General features: G+C 32.9%; 1 protein-coding gene across 1 annotated transcript in view; it reads left to right on the forward strand.

Annotated features, from left to right (window-relative positions):
• The window catches only part of LOC129231342 (coiled-coil domain-containing protein 43-like), a 47,712-nt gene that overhangs the window by 9,246 nt on the left and 16,406 nt on the right, over positions 1-22,060 (forward strand). The window contains exons 2-3 of the mRNA XM_054865632.1: positions 7,942-8,032; positions 18,663-18,807. Coding sequence (XP_054721607.1) covers positions 7,942-8,032; positions 18,663-18,807 — 236 coding nt within the window. The remainder of the gene's footprint in view (positions 1-7,941; positions 8,033-18,662; positions 18,808-22,060) is intronic.

The raw sequence follows: 22,060 nt of genomic DNA on the forward strand, positions 1-22,060 counted from the left end.
TTTAAATTCATGCTTCTAATTGTATTATAAAGACATAAAATGCCTAGTTAGGAATAATTGCGGAAGTTTTTATAACACATTTAAGAGTAAAGAAAGCAAAATAATAAATAAGTACAAACACATGCATTTATCTTAAAGAATAACATAAATAACCATTGAATAAAATTAATCTTACTCATGAGATTGAAGTGATAATACGAAATTCTGGGCTTCATGTCCTTTGTTTCAAAGTCTAGGGACGAAAAAATTATTTTCGGCCATTTCTAACATTGATCGCACATCGTCTGCAATATGACTTGTTTAGTACTATATTAATAAACAAATGAAGTTATCAGTCATTCATAAGTTATTCCTAAAACAATACTATTCCACACTAATAACTAAGCAACCAACTTAACGAAGCCTAAAGAACGCAACGCCAACGCCACGTGCAGCTCCTCTGAACCGACTGAATCGTAAGTGTTGACCTAACAAATTTTGTCTAACTCCCGCAAGGAAGGTAAACACTAAGTTTAGCAGATGCCTTCTGTTTCACATTCCTGTAGCTATCAAGTGAATGAAATGTCAGAATTCAAGTTGTATGGCTAAATCATTTTATTTATAATTATCCTATAATTAACAACTATAAAAACAAAAACTATAACATGAGTAAATTGTATAAACAAATATGAGGAATTTCAACTCTCAAAAACATCCTTCATGTTCCAAAAGAACATCTTCCAAAAACACATTTGACACCCTAACTTGACTTATCCTAAAAAAATGTTTCAAAAATTTTAAGTCCCTAACTCTCATGGCGAAATTCTAAAAGCCATCCCCTAAGTGCAGGACGTCGCCACAACAGCGAACGATCCTCTCAAAAATATGACTATCGTCAGTCGAAAATGAGAAACGCGAGCAGAAGAAGTGATTTCCTTCTCATTTCCCCCCTGCTTATATAATACGGCGCACTCTATGCACGTCACGCCGGATATGCCTACGTAAGAGCTCAGTCTGGATGCTTCCAGAACATTCGATTTGCCACGGAGCTATCGGGAGATTACATCATCTCCGCTCATGCTCTGACGTCACATCCTTCTTCCTGACGAAACACGTCGTTCGAAGTCGCTCTGATGTTTACAGGTTGATTCTCCCGTACGCGAATTGAAACAAGCGTCCTTTAAGGGACAAGATTAACTGCCTTTTCATTATTAAAGAAATACAAGTGAGTAAAAACATTTACACTTAGTTTTCACTTAGCTTTCATATCGAATTGTTGAGAATATTTCTCAAATAGACATTTTTGGCTATCAATGCCCTCCCTTCTCGACAATTCATTTGATCTCACATATTTATTTAATTTCAAGCATTATCTGATTTAAATTTCCAAAAAAATTCTCACTCTTCAAAATTTCTTTAAAGACAATTTATCACACAAAAAATTAGTAAATTTTTAAATCTAAATCTCACGTTAGTTAATTTTTATCGTTTCAAAAATTCGTTAGTTTCAACATTTTGTAAAAACAAACACTTAATATTCTTCTTGAATTTAAGTAAAACAACATTTGCACATCACAACAATAATATCACAAAACATAATTTTTAAAGTCCTATAGGAGTCCTAGAGAAAAAAAAAAAGTTCAACCATATTCAGTCCAAAAATTCTCAGTCACAATCGTATCTTCACAAAATGTCACTGATCTTAAAAAAACGCAGTTGACAAACGCTCATGTTGGTGGACAGACATCAGATTTAATCTGAAAAATAACGATAAAAACCACAAGTAACTGTTCTAATATCAGCAATTTAACAACAATTGTATAATATGTATAATCATAATAAACAGTTTTGAATATAAGTTCAAGCTTCATTTTTGATCAAAAAAAAAATAAAAACAGAAGTATATAAGCTCATTTTTACATTAATTTAAGTTGACAATCCATACTAAAAAAATTTAACAAAAACATAAAAAATGACTTTCTGCACACGTTTTTCACAAATGACTGCTCATCATGGAAAAATGATTATCAAAAAATTACAAACACTTTCTACAATAGATTAATCACTTGAATTGAAAAAAATTTCTTGGAAAAATTTTAAGTCGTTTTGGGTTCGTGGCTTCGTGAAAATATCTGACAAGTTAGATTTACTTTCTACATATGAAACAGTAAAAATATCTTTAGCAATCAAGTCACGAATAAAAAATAATTTCACATCAATATGTTTACTCCTGTGATTTTCAATTGGTGATTTTACAAAATCCAAAGAAGCTTGATTGTCTACATAAATAATTGCTTTTATTTTTATGAACTTTAAAAGTTTATTTTTCAAACATTCTTCCAGAATTCTGTCAAACCACAATGTTTCTTTTGCCGCTTCTGTCAATGCTATGAACTCCGATTCCATAGTTGATAAACTAACACTCCGTTCTTTAAAAGTTCTCCATTCAATAGGAGCTTTGTCTAACATAATTATTTGACCCCCCAAAGAAGTTCTGTCATCTTTATTTGATGCGAAGTCTGCATCTGAAAAAGCTACTATTTGGATTTTACTGCATTTTAATTTTAATTTTAAATTTCGGGATTGATAAACATATCCAAACAATTTTAAAAGGCCATCCCAATGACGTTTTCCTGGGTTATTCTGAAATTGACTAAATAAATTTACAGTGTATGCAATGTCTGTTCGTGTTCTATTGGCTATAAATGCTAAACATCCTAACAAATTACGAAAAGGAAACTTAGTCATTTCAAAATTTTCATTTTCTGTCTTAGGACAGTCAGAATTAGAGTAAACAATGCCTTTACTAATTGGAAGAGAGGTAGATGGGAATTTGAATTTCTTAAAACGATCATACACTTCTTCTATATAGGAAGTTTGATGTAGATACAATTCTTTTCCCATTAATTCAAATTCTACCCCTAACAATTTCTTTGTACTTCCCAATACCTTCAAATCAAAATGTTTACTTAAAGAATTAATTGCACTGTTTATATGACTTTCCTTTTTACCAAAAATCACAATATCATCAACATATACAAGCAATAGAACATTAGGATTAAAATATACACAGTTACATGATTCAAATTTCTTAAAACCAATTTGTGATAAAACTTGATCTAATTCATAAAACCACAAGCTTTAATTTACAAAAATAATCTTCCTTTCCTTTTGTTACAAAACCGGGAGGCTGGCTCATATATATCAAGTCATCAATTGGTGCGTATAAGTAAGCGCTCTTTACATCGCACTGTATATTTAACCGATTTGCACATGTAATTAACAGAGAAAAGAAAAATCTAATTATTCCAAAATTACATACTGGGCTGTATGTCTCATCAAAATTTTGGTTTTTGATCTGATGCATGCCTTTTGCTACCAATCTGGCCTTATAAGATTTAACTACCCCTTTCTCATCTTTCTTTAAAGTGTAAACCCAGCGAGACCCTACTGGAACAACATTTTCCGGTAATTTTGCCAAATTCCAGACTTTTCGGCTATGCATAATTTCTAGCTCAGTCTCCATTGCTTTTTGCCATTCAGCACTTTCTTTTACCTTTAAAAATTGTTTGTAAGTCCTAGGGATTTGAATTTCATTTTCTAGTCATAAATTCTTATTGTTTTTCTTTGAGCTTACAGACACATTATTTACTTGCCCCTCTGTTAGATCTTTCCCTTTAAAACTAAACTTATCTGGATCGTATTTTATATCTTTTAATTTACAATACTTTTCAATGTCATGTTTAGATCTTAACCTTTTCTTTTCCCCTTTCTCATAATAATATACATCATTTCGTGTGCTATCCGGTCTTTTCACTACTTTTCTCACCCAAACTGCATCGCGTAGGTGTAAACCACTTTCGCTGTCAGAATCCTCAGATTGAGAACTCGTTTCACTTTCCCCGCTAGCAATCGAGCTTTCAGAATCGGTCGAATCTGAACCCTGCTGTTCATTTGCCGTTTCATTCTCGCTCAAGGTTGCAGGCGGAAGTGCCATGGGCCACGATAGAACTCGATTCTCCCCCTCATTTGACTCATTTCGAAAGTCAGTTTGGAAAAAATAGTTTTCTTTGAACGATACATTTATTGATTCTATGATTTTGTTGCTGTCGGGCAGATAAATTCTATACCCTTTTCTATTAAACGCGTAACCTATGAGAACACCCTTTTGTGCTTTTAAATCCAATTTCTTTCTTAATTGTTTGGGCACACCAACAAACAATATTGTTCTGAAAGCGCGGAGATGCCTTATAGAGGGTTTTCTCCCCCCATAAAGTTCAAATGGGGTTTTAGTCTGATTGGCATGGCAAACCCTATTCCAGGTGTACGTAAAATACTTCATTGCCTCTGGCCAAAAATTCTGAGGTAAACCGCTCTCCTTTAAAATCACCCGCGTACTATCTGCAATTGTTCTGTTAAAGTTTTCTGCCGTCCCATTCTGTTCAGGAGAATAGAAATTGGTTAATTCATGATGTATACCTTTCTCCTTAAAAAAATCATCTAACTCATGGTTTACGAACTCAGTTCCGTTGTCTGTCCTTACAGCCTTGACTTTCTTTCCCAAAAAATTTTCCGCTTTTATGATATGATTCATCAAAATTTCGGGTACTTGGCTTTTAAACTTTATAGGGTATAGAGAACTTATTTTTGAAAAATCATCTATAACAGATAAATAATAACGTTCTCCATTTCTACCCTCAACATTGCAAGGCCCCCAAACATCACAAAAAAGCAAGTTCAACGGACTGTCTGACTTTGTATCCCCAATAGGTTTAAAACTCACTCTTCTGAATTTTCCTAATTTACAAGTGTCACAATTAATTTTAACATTTTAAAATTCTGGTAAACCATTAACAGCTTGTGAACTCCCTGTCTTTTGGATACATTCTGTATTTATATGTCCGAAACGTTTATGCCAGGTTTCAATATTTATATGATTGGACTCTACAAAAGTATTTTCATTATCAGTATTACAAATAGGCAATTGGTTTGATTTTACAGAATCAACAATATATACACCATTTTCTAAATTTGCTTTAAAAATCAATTTACAAGTTTTATCTAGTACTTTCACGGAGCCACCACCCCCTTCAAATTTAGCACCTCCCAAATCAAATTTGGGTCCGGACAATATATTTCTCCTTAACCTCGGTGAATACATGACATTTTCTAAAACAACAGATCTATTTCCGAAACGAACTTTAATTTCCCCGCTGCCTTCAATGGGAAAAGTCTGTTTCTTGACTGCTACTGCCATTTGAACATCCGTTAAGGGAGAAAATGTCCTAAACCAGTTCCGGTTATGGGTATAATGATGACTGGCCGCCGTGTCAAAAATCCATGTCGATTCCTTTACCCCTACTTCATTTAAATTTGCCTCTGATAAGAAAAAGGATCTATACTCACATCTGTCAGTTGATGGAGATCTCCGCCGGTCCGTTGTATTTCTATATCTGGCTCCTCTCCGTCGACGATTCCTTCCTCCTTGGTTCGATCTTCCCCTAGAATTTCCATGTCCTGTGGTGCTTCCTCTCTCGTTGACTGGACTTGGGGACTGGTTCGTCGTGGGATTTTGTTGTCTCAGCTCTGGGCAATCCTTCCTGAGATGTCCAATGCGGTCACATCTGTAGCATCGCTGCCGATTATGAACTGTCATCACCTCAAGCCGCTCCTTAGTTTTCGTCTTCAAAACCATGCGGTTCTCTTCAATCACAAGATCCACTACCAGTTTTTCGAACTTGAAATCCTGGTCACTCCTTGTAAGCATTGCTTGGACTAGATGATCATATTCTTTAGGCAAGTTCTGTAAAAGCTGGAAGCAGATACAGTCCTCAGGATATTCGGGATATGTAACCTTAATTCGATCAAACAATTGTTGTAAACGGGCCGCAAAAAGGGAAATATTTTCATTTCTTTCAGGTTTTGAATTTTGCAGTTCCAAGAACAGCTGCATCCGGGCGCATTTGTTATCCGGGTAGAAGAACAATTTCAACTTTTTCCATGATTCTCGGGGATCTTCGCAATTTTCGATAATCTTCCTAAGTCGTTGCTCAATATTTAAGAAAATCATAGAAACTGCTGCTCTCCTCCGAACATGGTAATCTTTAATATCCGCTTTTGTGATTCCTTCCTCTTTGTTCTCGATCGGTTCTTCTTCTTCACCAATAACAATTTTCCAGCAGTTCCTGTCCATTAGCAGGAACTTGAGGTTTGTCGCCCATTCGACATAATTCGAATCATTCAATTCTTCAATTTTAACGGTTTGGATGGACATAGTTCTTTACTGGGCAAAAATTTCGTATCGTTTTCAATTCATAAATTCTTTCATCTCTTTGCTTCGATGAGATCGCTCAAAAAAATTAATTTCCAAATTTCTAATCGATATTTCATCCAACAACATTTCTTCTTCAAATTCACTTTCTTCAGGCTGATGGAATGTGAATAGGGAAGGGCAATCTGGGCCCATAACCCTCTTGTTGACCTAACAAATTTTGTCTAACTCCCGCAAGGAAGGTAAACACTAAGTTTAGCAGATGCCTTCTGTTTCACATTTCTGTAGCTATCAAGTGAATGAAATGTCAGAATTCAAGTTGTATGGCTAAATCATTTTATTTATAATTATCCTATAATTAACAATTGTAAAAACAAAACTATAACATGATTAAAATGTATAAACAAATATGAGGAATTTCAACTCTCAAAAACATCCTTCATGTTCCAAAAGAACATCCTCCAAAAAAAACACATTTGACACCCTAACTTGACTTATCCTAAAAATGTTTCAAAAATTTTAAGTCCCTAACTCTCATGGCGAAACTCTAAAAGCCATCCCCTAAGTGCAGGACGTCGCCACAACAGCGAACGATCCTCTCAAAAATACGACTATCGTCAGTCGAAAATGAGAAACGCGAGCAGAAGAAGTGATTTCCTTCTCATTTCCCCCCTGCGTATATAATACGGCGCACTCTATGCACGTCACGCCGGATATGCCTACGTAAGAGCTCAGTCTGGATGCTTCCAGAACATTCGATTTGCCGCGGAGCTATCGGGAGATTACATCATCTCCGCTCATGCTCTGACGTCACATCCTTCTTCCTGACGAAACACGTCGTTCAAAGTCGCTCTGATGTTTACAGGTTGATTCTCCCGTACGCGAATTGAAACAAGCGTCCTTTAAGGGACAAGATTAACTGCCTTTTCATTATTAAAGAAATACAAGTGAGTAAAAACATTTACACTTAGTTTTCACTTAGCTTTCATATCGAATTGTTGAGAATATTTCTCAAATAGACATTTTTGGCTATCAGTAAGTCGAAGGAGGAAGATGTGCCGGCAATGCGAGGGACGCTGGGTAGAAAGAACTGTGCGCATGCGCAAGTATCAACGAAGGTCCACCTGTTCTATTGTGTACTAATTACCTTGACGGTGACAGCATGAAATCAATACATCTTGACGGTACAACATGTATGCAATGTTGTTATTGTAAGGTAATATCAATATTCATATTTTAAGATGAATGCAATTGTTGCATACGTGTTGTTATTGTAATATTGCTTTTTAATCTTTATGCAAGCTTTATGTAGTATGAAACATGTCAATATTGACGCCGACAGTATAATATCAAGATCTGTCAAGATTGATACAAGAAATTTTGCTAGTAGGGTGTACTTTAATAGTTAGCAATTTTGTTTTCTTTCTTGCTATAAACTATGGAGACAAATAAAAAATTAAAAATGCCCAGATTTTATTGTGTGCGTGTGCAGATTTTTTTTCCTTGTTACTTCTTTCTTTCTATACAAGGGGTTTGCCAACTTCTTTCAGATTTTAAAAGGGGTGTGGGAGGAGAAAAAGGTTGAGAACTATTGCCATAGCCTGTACATCTTGTAGTCACGATGTTCTCCACCTTTTCTTAAAGTAGGATTTTGTTTCATCATGAAATAACATTTCTTTTTTTATTTTTAGGAAGATGTTGAATCTGAGCAGTTATGTTGTGAAATCATTGACAGATGGCAGCAGATGAAAAAAAAATCTTGTGCTAACAAAAAAGAGGAAGGTAAAAAAATGATTGCGGATTTTAAGTTACATACTTCATAAAATCTGAATCTCCTGATATCCATTAGTAAAATAATCATGTTCTGTTGATGCATTTCAGTTGACTTTGCTTGCAATTATCATTATTTTAGTATAGTATCCCCAATAGGGAAAACAAAGAGATCAATGCATTTACTAATATTGGAAATTGCCGATTTTTGGATGCTGCACAACCAAAACATGACAGGTGTAAAAACTTTCCAAAAAATTACTTTAACTGTTGTTTTAGAAAGTTTTTAATCTTTCATGGAATAAATATTGTATATACTCATGAATAATGTTCAGCAATTTAGCTCAAAATTGAAATATTGATACGTTAGGTGTGTAGCAAATTTTCGAAAATTTTTCTTAACATTCTCTAATTTACATAAATCCTTTTTACCTTAACACTGAAGAAATAAACACTGATATGCTCTGATATAATTTATATTGTCTAACTGTTGATTAAAAATGTTTACAACATTTAGACCCTGACCCATTTAAACCATTAAACCCTGACAAATGAGTAAATACCAAATTCTGGGCTGGCAGATCTTCTAAATGGTAGAAATGACATAAAAATTATGCCTCATTAAATAAATAATAATGATAATAATTAAAAATAAACATGTAATAGAGCCAAAAAAAATTATAAACAATTAACAAAAATCATAATAGTGGAAACAAACTCCTTTCAAACACTCAATTGCAAAAATAAAACCTTTTCATTCATACAAATATAAAAATTATTCACTTCTGGTCATTTTTAAAACATGTTTATGACACTTCATTTGGTTTCATTTTAAAAACATTTTTCCCTCCAAAGGTGTTGTTGTAAATCAGTTCCCATATTTTTTGTTTTATAATTTTTTTTCCTTAATTGAAATGGAACTTTATATCTTTCAATAATTTACTTACTAAAGCTATTCAAAAATTCTGGGTATTATTTGTATGTTTTTTCTGCTAACGGAATATTTGTCAAAAAAAAAAAAAAAAAAAAAAAAAGGTCTCTGTCTTAAATTTTTTTATATATCCATGGTCATGCAGCTGAAAGAGAACCTTTCCCTTCAAAGAAGACTGAATCAGTCCAAGTCCTTCCTTAAGGAAGTTAGTCTTTGCTGATGCTTAAGAGTCTTCTTTTTTTTTTTTAAACTGGACAAAGTGAATGGAGGCCTGTTAGTTGGCACCTTCAATTTTCCTGAAACTTTCAGGATATTTTACTAATATTGTGATAAGAAAAAGTGAAGCTTCTTTCCTCTCAAATTTGATTTGTTGGCTCTTGAGAAGAGGTTAAAGTTTAAGGTTATGATTGCTTTGCTTCAAAAGCAATAAGTGAATCAAGCATTCTTCTAAATGTGGATACTACTTGATACTAGGTACATTCTAGCACAAATATTTTGGTGACTCACTCATGGCTTTTAGTGCAAAGGTCAATTGAAACCACTTGTGACACAACTGTAGTTATAGTCAGAGTGGCATAGTTTAAGGTTCAGGTTAGAAACCCATGGCAACTAATCAATTTTTTTAATTATGTGGTCTCAACGTTGATAATTTGAAACGAAAAGAGTCAAAGTTTTAGGTCAAGTGCTCTAAAACGCCTGAGTCAATAACTTTGGTGCAAGAGCTGTAATTATGCTCTACGTGGTGTAGTTTTAATCTCATGTCAGAACACCATGAGATCTAATCATCTTACTTAATTTGACGGTCTCAAAATGATGATTTCAGTATAAAAGAGCGTTTTATCACGAGTTTATATGCATGCTACTCAAAATCTTATGAGCTCAAACTCACATAAATGCTAAAACGAATCAACAGCCAAATGTACTTTAAGTTCGCAAAATTTCCTGCTTCCAGTGCAATAAAATTTTCTGTAACCTTAACCACAACATAGCGATTCTTGTTACAAAGCTGATCCGGCATTTTGAAGCACTATATTTTGGAGATCCTAGATCCTCAGAATTCGTATGTCAGAGGCTGAAAATTTGCATATGTTAGTTTCAAGGACATCTCTGCACCTCTATAAAATTTCATCCGATTTGGAGATGATCGAGCAGGGACAATGTGAAAAATCAGGTCAATTTACATGGAATCACTCTGATATAATGTGTCAATTCACATGCATCTTTTGTTATTTTTGGCTTTATAATGATCATAAATCAATCCCAGTGAGCAAAATATCTTGCCTCCGTATTGCATACAGGTTGACATGCAAGAAAAATCATCTTCCATTAATGCTGCCTCAGTATTGTTATGTTACTCCATTTATGCTGTCAGCAAACTGCCACAATATTGACTGACAAGGTGTATGTAGCAAAATATCAGGAAAATATCAAGGTAGGCTGCTTTTGTAATTCTGCATACATATTGATATGACAAGATAATATCAAGATGTTGTCATGACAGTGTGAAATCAAGCTGTAGACAAGATGATCTTTCTTTTGTAATATTGCATACATATTGATATGACAGGAAAATATCAAGATGGTTTCATGACAGTATGAAATCAGTATGTTTGCAAAGTGTTTTATCTATTTATTTATTTGTATTATTTTCACTTCAAACTCGAGAATTAAATTTCATTCTTTAATTATTTCTGTTATTCTTCAAGACTGATTAGTTTTCTAGTCAGAGAATAGTTTCTTAAAGCTGACATCTGATCAGAAATTCATATAAAAATATTAATAGTACTCACAATTTAATTTAAAAAATGGAAATTTCTTTGTTTTACATAATACTTGACTTATTTTTTAAATTCATACTTCTAATTGTATTATAAAGACATCAAATGCCTAGTTAGGAATAATTGAGGAAGTTTTTTTTTGTACATTAAAGAATAAAGATAGCAATAAATAAATACAATAAAGCATATTTGCGAATGGATGTCAGCATTAAAAATACATATGAATTTATCTTAAAAAAATAACATAAATAATCATTGAATAAAAGTAATCTTGCTCGTGAGATTGAAGTGGTAATATGAAATTCTGGGCTGCATGTCCTTTATTTCAAAGTCTAGGGACAAATACCTTTTTTTCGGCCCTTTCTATCATTGATCACACATCGTCTGCGGTACGGTTTGTCTAGTACTCTATTAATAAACAAATGCAGTTATCAGTCATTCATAAGTTATTCTTAAAACAATACAATTCCACACCAATAACTAAGCAACCAACTTAGCGAAGCATAAAGAATGCAACGCCACATGTAGCGTGGAGCCTCTGAAACGACTGTATCAAAGATCGAAGGAGGAATATAACATACCAGCAATGCAAGGCACGCTGCGTATAAAGAACTGTGCGGATGCGCAAGAGTATCAATGAAGGTCCACCTGTTCTATTGTGTCAGCATGAAATCAATACCATATCGACAGCGACAGCATGAAATCAATACCATCTTACAGCGTCAGCATGTATGCAATGCCGATATTGTAAGGTAATATCAATATTAGTATTTTAAGATGAATGCAATGTTGCATCCGTGTTATTGCGATATTGCTTTTTAACCTTTATGCAATATGAAACACGCCAATATTGACGCCGTCAGTATAATATCAAGATCTGTCAAGGTTGATGCAAGAAATTTTTATAATAAAAAAGGCTATATTTTAGGAAGAGGATTGCAATTGGGCAAGAGATCAAGTTTATAATTACAGTAGAATTTGCATATGGGCAGTTCTCAAAAGGTGGGAACAAAAAAGTTAACTTTGAGCAATTTCAAAAATTTTCGAATTTGACATCAATTTTGATTTTATTCTATAGTATGCATACCTAGAACACAATATATGAACATGAAAAGACAGCAGGTATTTGTAAAAATTGTTAATTAGCAAATTAAATCAGCAATCTGTAGGTAACAGATTTTGGACATTGCTTTCCTGTAGGTAACGGATTTTGGACATCATCATAACGTAAGTTTCATCATTTTTGACAATTGTTAATCTGATTTTTAACTTTTCCAATGAAAATTTTATTTATTACTTTTTAAATTTTGCAATTTAATAATAAAGAGGATATTAATGAAATACTTGAATGGCTATACATGCTGCTCCTTACATTTAATAAAGTTTTGGAATGATTTTGAAGAAATTGATGCAAAGTTAAAAAAAAGCTTCAAATTAAAAATAATACAATTGTAAAAAGTGACATCAGTTTTAATAATGAATATTTTTTCTAATGTCATAAGAATTAAAATGATGTCTAAAAAAATTATTGAAGAAAGAAATTCGTATTTCTATTTGGAGATCGTTAAATTATGTTTCCAAAAGAAAGAAGAGAAAAAGAATTCTAAAATAATAAAAGCGGAAAAAAAAAAAAAAATTGCTAGCGCAGGTGATAAATTCGCCAAAAGTGGTACAGCTGACGATAAACTACATTTGTCAGACTGGAATTCCCCTCTGGTAACCTTTAGCGTATCGTATAATGTGTTGTCGCCAATGTCGCCAGCGGAAGTTTGCTTGGCGATGTTAGCGCAAAATGGCTTTCGTTCGATCATAGAAAGCCATGTTACTACTGTAATTTATGCATTGTTCAATGTGTAACGTATTAATTATGCAAAATACCAATGGATTAAAAAAGATAACATTATAATAACCTTTTTTATTGAGGTTAGAAGACAGTGGATCATCAAAAATTATGAATAAACGGACAGAATTATCGGCATCAAGATCGTAACGCCATTTGGACATCTCACATGTATGTTTAAGAAAAATCATTTTTCTTCTAAGATACTGCATAAAAGCTTATGAAAACACTTTTAAACAATTAAAAATTGATTCTGAGGATCGATAAATACCTTTAAAACAAAAACATCATATACTTAGTTCTCAAATAATAGCATTTTAAAGATCGCAACTTTTGGACATACATCAAATTTCAAAGTTACGTTTTTTTTAAATCGTTTACAAAGTAAATAATCTATCTTTGTTTTTGTTATCTGTGTAAAATATTAACAAAAAGTTATTCAGTGTAAGATTCATACCTTTAATTTTTTTTTGAAACGTATGGAAATAATTAAAGAAAATTTTTTTTTAATGGTACATTTGCTCAGTTAACGTTTTGGTATGTCCAAAATTGTGCCTTTTAGCAAAGAAAATATTTTTTTAAGGGCATTTGAAGAGCATTTTTTCCATAATTTATGTCAATTCTTGTCTCTATACAGTATTATAGTTTAACTCAAAAATTTTTGAGTTAATTAAAATGAAAGTTATTTGGTGTTGAAACTTCAAAGTTGAGGTCTGTGTTTGTTCCCACCTTTTGAGAACTGCCCATATACATAGGAATAAACTTTTATAAATAATCAACTTTATTAATTAAGGCCCAAAAGTAAAAATATAAATGCAAGGTCAAAAAAAAAAAAAAAAAGGAAAAGAAAAAAAAAAAAGAAAACACAGATCTTTCAGACAATAACAAAGATGCAGGTGAAATGTGCATAATGTGTATATCAGAGTGACTACACGTAAAATGACCTGATTTTTGAAATTGTCCCGACTCTATCATCCCCGAATGGGATGAAATTTTAGAGGTGTAGAGATGTCTTTGAAACTAACCTATGCAAATTTTCAACTTCCGAGTTCCGAATCCTGAGGATCTACAATTTCCAAAATGTGGTGCCCCAAAATGACAGATCAGCTTTGTGTGAAGAATTGCCATGCTGTGGTTAAGTTTACAGAAAATTTTATTGCACTGGAAGCATGAAATTTTGGGAGCATAAAGTATGTTTGGCTGTTGATTTGATCTAGTTTTTATGTGAGTTTGAGCTCATAAGAGTTTGAGTAGCATTAATATAAACTCTTGAAAAAACGCTCTTTAATTCTGAAATCATCATTTTATGAGACCGTAAAATTAAGAGGATTAAATCTCATGGTTTTCTGACATGAGTCTAAAACTACACCACATAGAGCATAATTACTGCTCCTGCTCAAAGTTATTGACTCCGGCGTTTTGGACTAATTGACCTATAACTTTGATTCTTTTTGTTTCAAATTATCAGCTTTGAGACTGCCTAATTAAAAAAGTTGATTAGTTGCCATGGGTTTCTTGCCTGGACCTTAAACTACACCATTCGGACTATAACTACAGCTGTGTTCCAAAATTGTTGATCCGTTGCACACAAAGTTATTGACCTCTAAACTTGGCCATTTAAAAAAAATCATCGACTTTGAGACCGTTTAACTACTAAAACCAAAAGAAACGAAGCTATTTTATGTTTTTCTTAGTATTATACTGTGGTGAGTAGTTAATGATATACTTATTTTCAAGGGTTACTCAGGGCTTTAGCAGATATCCGGGCCCAAACAAGGCAAAAAAAGTAAAAAAAACAGGCTAACATGGATGTTAGGAAAAATTATTATTTTAGCAGGGTGGTGGAACCTTGGAACAGTTTACCGGAAGAGGTGGTAATGAGCAAGGGAGTAGATAGTTTTAAGAGGGCCATTGATCTTCACTGGGGATTGTAATTTGACTAGGACCAGTCTAGCTGGGCCCAGAGCCTGTTGCTGGTCGTCACATTTGTATTTGTATTTAATTGACCTTTGCCCTCTAAGCGATGAGTTAGCCACCAAAATATTTATGCTAGCATGTACCTAGTATCAAGTAGTATCCACATTTAAATGAATTGGCTTGGTTAATTCATTGCTTTAGAAGCAAAGCACTCATATTTTTAGCTCCTTTTTTTTTTCACAACCTTAAACTTTGACCCCTAGTTTTTCACAAAAGAAGCTTTACTTTTTCTTATGATCGTAGCACTAACACATCCTAAATTTTTACGAAAATTGATGGTGTCAACCATCAAAAGTGTCTAGTTTAAAAAGCAAAAAACTCTTAAAGGCCTTTTTCTCATCAGTTTCTTTTGTGCTTAACATGTATGCCAGGCAAAAGATGCTATTCCATGGTTTGCGTAATAAAACTTCGTCAAGACTTTCTCTACTATATTTCTGCAACACTATCATTCACACTTAGCATATGTGATATAGGACGTAGGAGATTTAAGAGATAAAATTTTTATCAAGAGTATGAGCTATATTTCAAAATTCAGTTTTCTTTTAATAGTTTTAATTCATGCATATTTCCATACACTTACAGCCTATCTACTTTTTATGAACTATAAAAATTTTTATGTCACAAAAAATCCTAGTACACTTGTGTAGCAAAGCTTTCAGTCCACCTAATTCGATCATTTTTTGATTTCCTATGGTTTCCTTTTTTTCCAAAGTTTTTATCAACTTTGTCTATTCTGTTAGTGAATTATACAGAGTTTCCACTTTAACCTGGATTAGAGGACCAATATTTTTACAACTGTTGGTTCTAGATGTGTACTTCAAATTGGAAAAACAGTTAAACTGAGATAAGAGTTTGGATTTTCAAAATGTAACTCAAAAATAAATGAATAAAAAGTGAAAACTATTCAATCAAAAGTTTTATACAGCTTACAAGTCCATGTAGTCATGTTTGGGGGAATCAGCTACATAGGAAAACAATACCTTCACAAACTAAGTGTAAACATTTATGATCAAAATTTATGAAGATACTCATAATCAAAATTCTAATAGCGGTAAAAGAATTCAGATTTTAATACATATCTCCTTGTTTGGACAAACAACAAGCTATTAGACTAGGTATGACAGACCTGCCAACTTCCCGGTTTTTTGCAGTTGTCTCCCGGTTTTACGCTTAAGTATCAATTTCTCCCGTTTTTCTTCTGATTTTTAATCTATCGTAATTTATCGAGATTTTCGTTGGTAAAAGGAAAATCGTTTTTCTAATCCTGATCAAACGGCACCGCCATAGCTTCTCAACCTTTCCAAGACCCGATGGCACCTCTGTTCTGTACAGTATATCGTATGCACATGAGAAAAAGACTTGAGCAATTTTTTTTTTTCAGCATATTGCAAGTGATTGGGCAGCAATCTTGGCATCTGTTTCTGGTTTCTCCTTTTTCAGATAGTTTTCTGAATTATATTCTGTGCAATGCCTATTTAGCTGAAATTCAAAAGTATTTTGGCATCCCTTGCTTTCAGGTCCACTGCCCAAAAAATTGCCTTTGAAACAGAAGCTTATTGTTCTACTTGAAATGTACTGCTGTACAAAACTCTTTGGTACACAATGACAGTGTTTTAACCAAAGGTTTTTGGGACATTTTATGTACTACTCACATTTTAACTTAAACATATTATTTTGGTACAGATATTCCCATCTTTAGATCGTTGCTGACTACATATTTGAACTTCACAATCCTCTTTTTTCACACATTTTTTGACACATAATAATAAGGGAAGAACAACCTAAAATTGTACTTTAAAGGGTGGGGAAGTAGACAGTTCTATAGTTTTCTTTTGTTAAAGGGCACTGGAAAAAAATAAACTGATATGAAGTTTAATGTGGATGGCATTTTCAAGTATAAATGATTTATAACTGCTAAAATACTTATCTTATGAACTTAATTCTTATCTTATTCGACTCAGCCTGAAATACACTAGAAATGATATCCAATTTTTCCTAGATAGCAAGGTTGAAATTTCCCCCCAAAAAAGGGGGAAGCATACAGCAGAAAGTTGGGAACTTTTGAGGTGTCTTTGAGGAAGACATCAAAGTTTTTCCTGGAGAAAAATCTTGGGTTTTAACTTTTTCAAAGAATAACCCTTTTTGGCTAATTTTGCTGGACTAAAAAGCCATTAACATAGTCAAAAAGTGAAAACAACCTTAAAGGTGAATCCATATTTCGTTCGTGGTCGTCCTCTAAAATACATAACATATCCACCTACCGCCAGGGTTGGATACAAGAGTAAAAATCGTGGTTTTAACCATCCAGTCCAAAATCTTTGTGTCCTAAACTGTCCGAAAGTTACAAAAACTGCATTTTTATTAAAGCTATATTTTGTGAGAAAATATCAAAAACAGAACAAAATGTGTCAAAAGTTATGTTTTATATTGAATATTTATTCAATGGTGAACATTCAAGTATAAATATATATGTAACTTATTTATAAAGCTGATCTAAAATCAGGAATAAATGAATCTAGTTACATTGAACTTGAATTCTTCATTAAAAAATTCAATTTGTGTACGCATGAGTGTTTTTTTTTTCATAATATAGAAACCACATTTTTCAACAATTATATGCAGGTGTGTAAATGAAAACATTCAAAATATAGTGCAGTAACTCACTTAAATGCAATAAATGCAAATTTTTTGTATGTGAAGAATGTATTATATTAAAAATATGAATGAAGAATATTATTTCTTTTTTTTTTAAAGAAATTGCATAAGTTTAAAAATATAAGTGCACATGACAAGGAATACAAAACGTTGTGTAGTGTAGCACGAATAAGCAGATTACTGAACATGTGTTTCGGGTTTTCCAGGAACCCCTTTTTCAATTCAAAGTTGTGAGCTTCTGGATGTAAAGACATCTGGTGCATATATTTAATCTTCAATTTATTGTTCTTGAATCTGATTTAAAAAAATAATTTTCGTTAAAACATCATGTAAAACTTATTTGCAAAAACCATTAAAAAAAAAAGCTTTTTTTTTTCTATTTTTTGCACCTAAATATTACACATTTAATAACTTTCCTTTGAGTTATAAATGGAACTGAAATTAGCTGTCTTGGTAGCGACGTGAATTTCCTTTCGTAACTCTACCAACCGTAACATAAGGAAGTTTTTATGGAAAAGAGTTATTGCCAATTTTTTTAAGTTAAATATTTTTTTTAATGAATATTTCAGAGAAAAATATTTTCAAATACTAATTAGTTAAAACTTATTAATATTTATATTTATGCATAACAAATATTGCAGTAAATACTAATTGATTAAATTGCACATCTTTACCTTTAGCATACTTTTGGACAGTTTAAGATACTTTCGGTAAAAACCACCTGTCCTGTTCTAAACCAGTTTCGGACAGACCAAAACTCAACACCGCCTACCACCTTCACTTCATGTGCTTTCAGTTGCGTGTATCATTCATTAGGCAGTTAGGGGGTTACAAATAGACAATTTCAAAAAGAATTCTGAAAATTAAATTGAGTGAATTTGAGTTCGATCTCAAAGCAGCCTTTTCTCTTTGTGTTTGGCTTTTTAATTTTTTTCTCCACTTTCTACTTTTTTCTCCTTTTAAGGGTGCTTTTCCTATAATTAGTTTCTTTTGATAGTTGTACTTTGTTTTATTAAGTACTGCTTTGTGCATTTTTAACTTAAAGTTCCTTTTTATGTTTTTTTTTTTTGCTTCAAATTTGTTCCTGCTGTTTACTTTTTGTCAGTTGATCGAATGAATGAAGTTTTTTTTGTGTTTTTATAATAATATTTTTTTTTATGTACAGAGTCTCATCTCGAATATGACTGTAGGAACCTGGCGGTTGTATACTAATTTAGATTGCATATTTTGCTGCTATTTTTTTTCTGTCTTTAATTATTAATATCTTAACTCTACATCTGATTTTGACTAGTTTTATAATTGAAAGTATGAATGTATAGTGGGAGTAAAACAATAGGTCATTCAGGTCATTTAACCTAAAGGACCTATAGTTTTGCAATCACTAGCTCTAAATTTATACATTCAATTATAATGGACATGCTGTATATTATTTCTAGAAATACTTATAATATTTAATTTTAGGAAAAATTGATATTGTGGACAAAGTCGCCCTCATAATGGAAAAGCAGGCACAACCGGTTCAAAAAACTATTAATCGCTCAACAGAAGATGAAAAACTAAGAGAGGCTATTTTGACTCGATGCACCTATTTTTCATCTGAAGAAGAGTAAGATATTACTTTTTATGCATTTACTTTTTTTTTCTTTGATGTGGCTTTTCAACATGACATGTGACATAGCTTAGCTTGCTTAAACTGTTTGTTTGTTTATTTTTAGCTTAAAGGAGCTTTGTAAGCCAACTTGAAATTTCCAATGTAATTGTAGCTCTAGTGGACAACTTTTCTCACCCTGACTGATTTGAAATTCCGATTTTTTTTTGATCCACCCTAATGCACAAAGTCACAGTTATCGACTTTTAAACTATAGAAATATTGGAAACAGTTATTCAGTTTTTAAAGGAAGTTTTAATGAAATCTGAGGCACCTAATTAAAAAAGTTAATTTTTGTTGTTAAATATCTAAATTACTAACTCAAACAATAAGAAAAGCAATCTAATGAAACTATACTTTGATATTTTTTGTTTTCCAATGTAAAAACTGCTCTGTTATACTCGATTGCAAGTTTTCTTGGCTATGGAGAAATGAGCTGCGGCCAAGTGAAGGAAATAGTTCCTTGCGCTTTGCCAGATAATCGGGGGAAATTACGCACTTTGCTTTTGAAATCGGATTAGTTAGTTAAACCGACGCAAAAGGGACATTTTTTTGTCATAATTTCTGTGAATCGTTAAATATTTTCAATTTTAAGAGCGGTGCAGCGCGGATCCATACATTCATTTGCAACTGAACGAACCAGCCAATCAGAGCTCACAAACAGTTGGCGATCTCCGGATATTCTGCGTTTGGCGCGATTTTGCTCAAGTGCTCCACTCTCGTTCGCTCGTCGTCCGCTGTAGTTCACTATTTTCGCTCGTTTTATTTTCTATCTTACTTGCTCGTTTTTCTATTTTTGTATCATTGATAATGGAATCTACGACGCCAAAATTGAGCTATGTGTTTCAGCCACACAAGCAAGGCAGCGCTTTGAAGAGCTCTGCAAAGACTATAGTTATGAATGTGTTTCATAAATTGCAAGTAAGGAATCCCAACGATTCTGTCACTGAAATTTTGGACAAAACTTCGGACTTGACAGGTGTTTCAACCCGCAGCATCTTACGAATGCAAAATGAATTTAAGATCCAAGGCTCTTTTTCTACACCTGGGAGAAAAAGGCCCGCAAGAAAAGGCAAAGCAACGCGAATGCAAAAGTTCGACGACTTCGTCCTGTCTGCCATTCGAAGGAAAGTGCATTTGTTTTTTAAAAGAAACGAAATACCAACGGTGGCGAAAGTCATGAAGACTATTAACGAGGACACTGACCTACCAAATTTGACAATCGCCACAACAAGAAGATTGATGCAAGATTAAGGGTTTGTGTACAAGAAGAGATCAAGGAATTCTATGCTGATAGAGAGGGAAGACATCCAAGTCTGGAGACGAAAATATTTGAGGCAAATTCGCCACTACCGAAATGAAGGAAGGACTGTGTACTATACAGATGAAACCTGGGTGAATTTTGGCCACACAAAGCAAACAGTGTGGCAGGACACTTTCATCAAGAGGCCGAAAGAAGCATTTATGTCTGGCCTCTCAATGGGATTAAAAGCTCCTACAGGAAAAGGATCCAGGTTAATAATTACTCATGCTGGAAGTGAGAAAGGCTTTGTGAAAGGAGCTGCTGATGTATTCAAGGCAAAAAAAAGCAAAGGAGATTATCATGAAGAAATGAATGGAGATTACTATGAACAATGGTTTAAAAATAAATTGCTGCCAAACCTTGACCCCAACAGTATTATAGTTATCGACAATGCTTCATACCACAGTGTTTTTGTGGAAAACATTCCCAACACTTCCACCAAAAAAGATGACATTCGACGATGGCTGACATCAAAAAATATCGCTTGGAACTCGGATATGCTGAAAGCTGAACTTTTGAATCTTGTACAAAATGTCCGCAGCAAGTATGAGGAGTACCGGGTTGATAGGATAGCGGCTCTTCATGGTCATACTGTTTTGCGGCTTCCCCCTTATCACTGTGAGCTGAATCCCATTGAAAACATATGGAGTGTTGTCAAAGGGAAGGTGGCAGCAGAAAACAGAACATTTAAAGAAAAAGAAGTGGAAGAGCTGACAAAAAAAAGCTATTGATAATGTCTCAGATGAAACGTGGAAGAACTGCGTTGGTCACATTATTAAAGAAGAAGAACTAATGTGGGAACTTGATGGAATGTGCGATACTGCTGTTGATAACTTGATAATTCATTTTGATCCCGATTCGACCGACACTGCTTCTGAAGGAATGCTTAGTACAGAAGAAGTCATGTCATCCTAAAAATTAAGGCTTCTGTAATTGCGGGTGGTATTTTGTCGAGTTTTTTGTAAAAGGTCTAGAACAGCAAAAGATATTGGACAAAATGAAAATCCAGATCTATGTTAATGAGTAAAATTATGGCTATGATGCAATAGAACTATTACATAATTCAATTCAATTAAAACTTTATTGCAATATCAAATATTTTATAATGTTTCGTAAAATATTTTTAAATTGATCAACTAATAGAAATAAAACGATTGTATATGAATCATAATCTTTTACATTCCCAAAGGAAATGCAAATAACGCTTTGGTTGGACTAGAACATTTTCTTTATCAACATCGACTAGTTAATTCATCCTATATGACTTTTAATTCTAGATTCAAAAAACTTCAGACATTTTTTCTTGTTTTAGTTGTTTACATGCATTATCGAAGATGAAATTACCATGTGACAGAGACTAATATTTTAAAATTTACAGCAAATACACATGTTTTATTAATTGTTATTTAATGTATTTTAATTTGATTTCAATTATCAATCTCCGAATAAACATCTCGTCGTAAAAAAAGCTCTATTTTCACTTCAAGTATTTCACACACAATTGTATGTAATGAGCAATTTAAATGTGCTATTTTGTTTTATAAATTGTTCCTTAAATGAAAAGAATCAACATATTCATTTATAGAGATGCACCGAATATTCATGCTGCGTTTTTGGTGGATAAAACGTATATTGGGTTCTATCGAATACTTCAATGTTCAGCAACTAATAGGAAACAAATTCAAATGTTTGATAATTAGAAATCAAACTTTTTTTGTCATATATTGAATGAAAGTTACAGTATAGTATAATTCAAAATTAATTGAAACTGTTACTTAACAATTTTATCATATTATAATAATTTTAATGAGAGAAAGAAAAAAACTCTTGTTAAATTTAAATTGTGTTGCTTTTCAATGTTTTCTTAATTCTTAATCATTATTTATTATCATGTTATTAAAATTTAAT

Source organism: Uloborus diversus, chromosome 10, assembly GCF_026930045.1.
Source record: "Uloborus diversus isolate 005 chromosome 10, Udiv.v.3.1, whole genome shotgun sequence".
Classification (NCBI taxonomy): Eukaryota; Metazoa; Arthropoda; class Arachnida; order Araneae; family Uloboridae; genus Uloborus; species Uloborus diversus.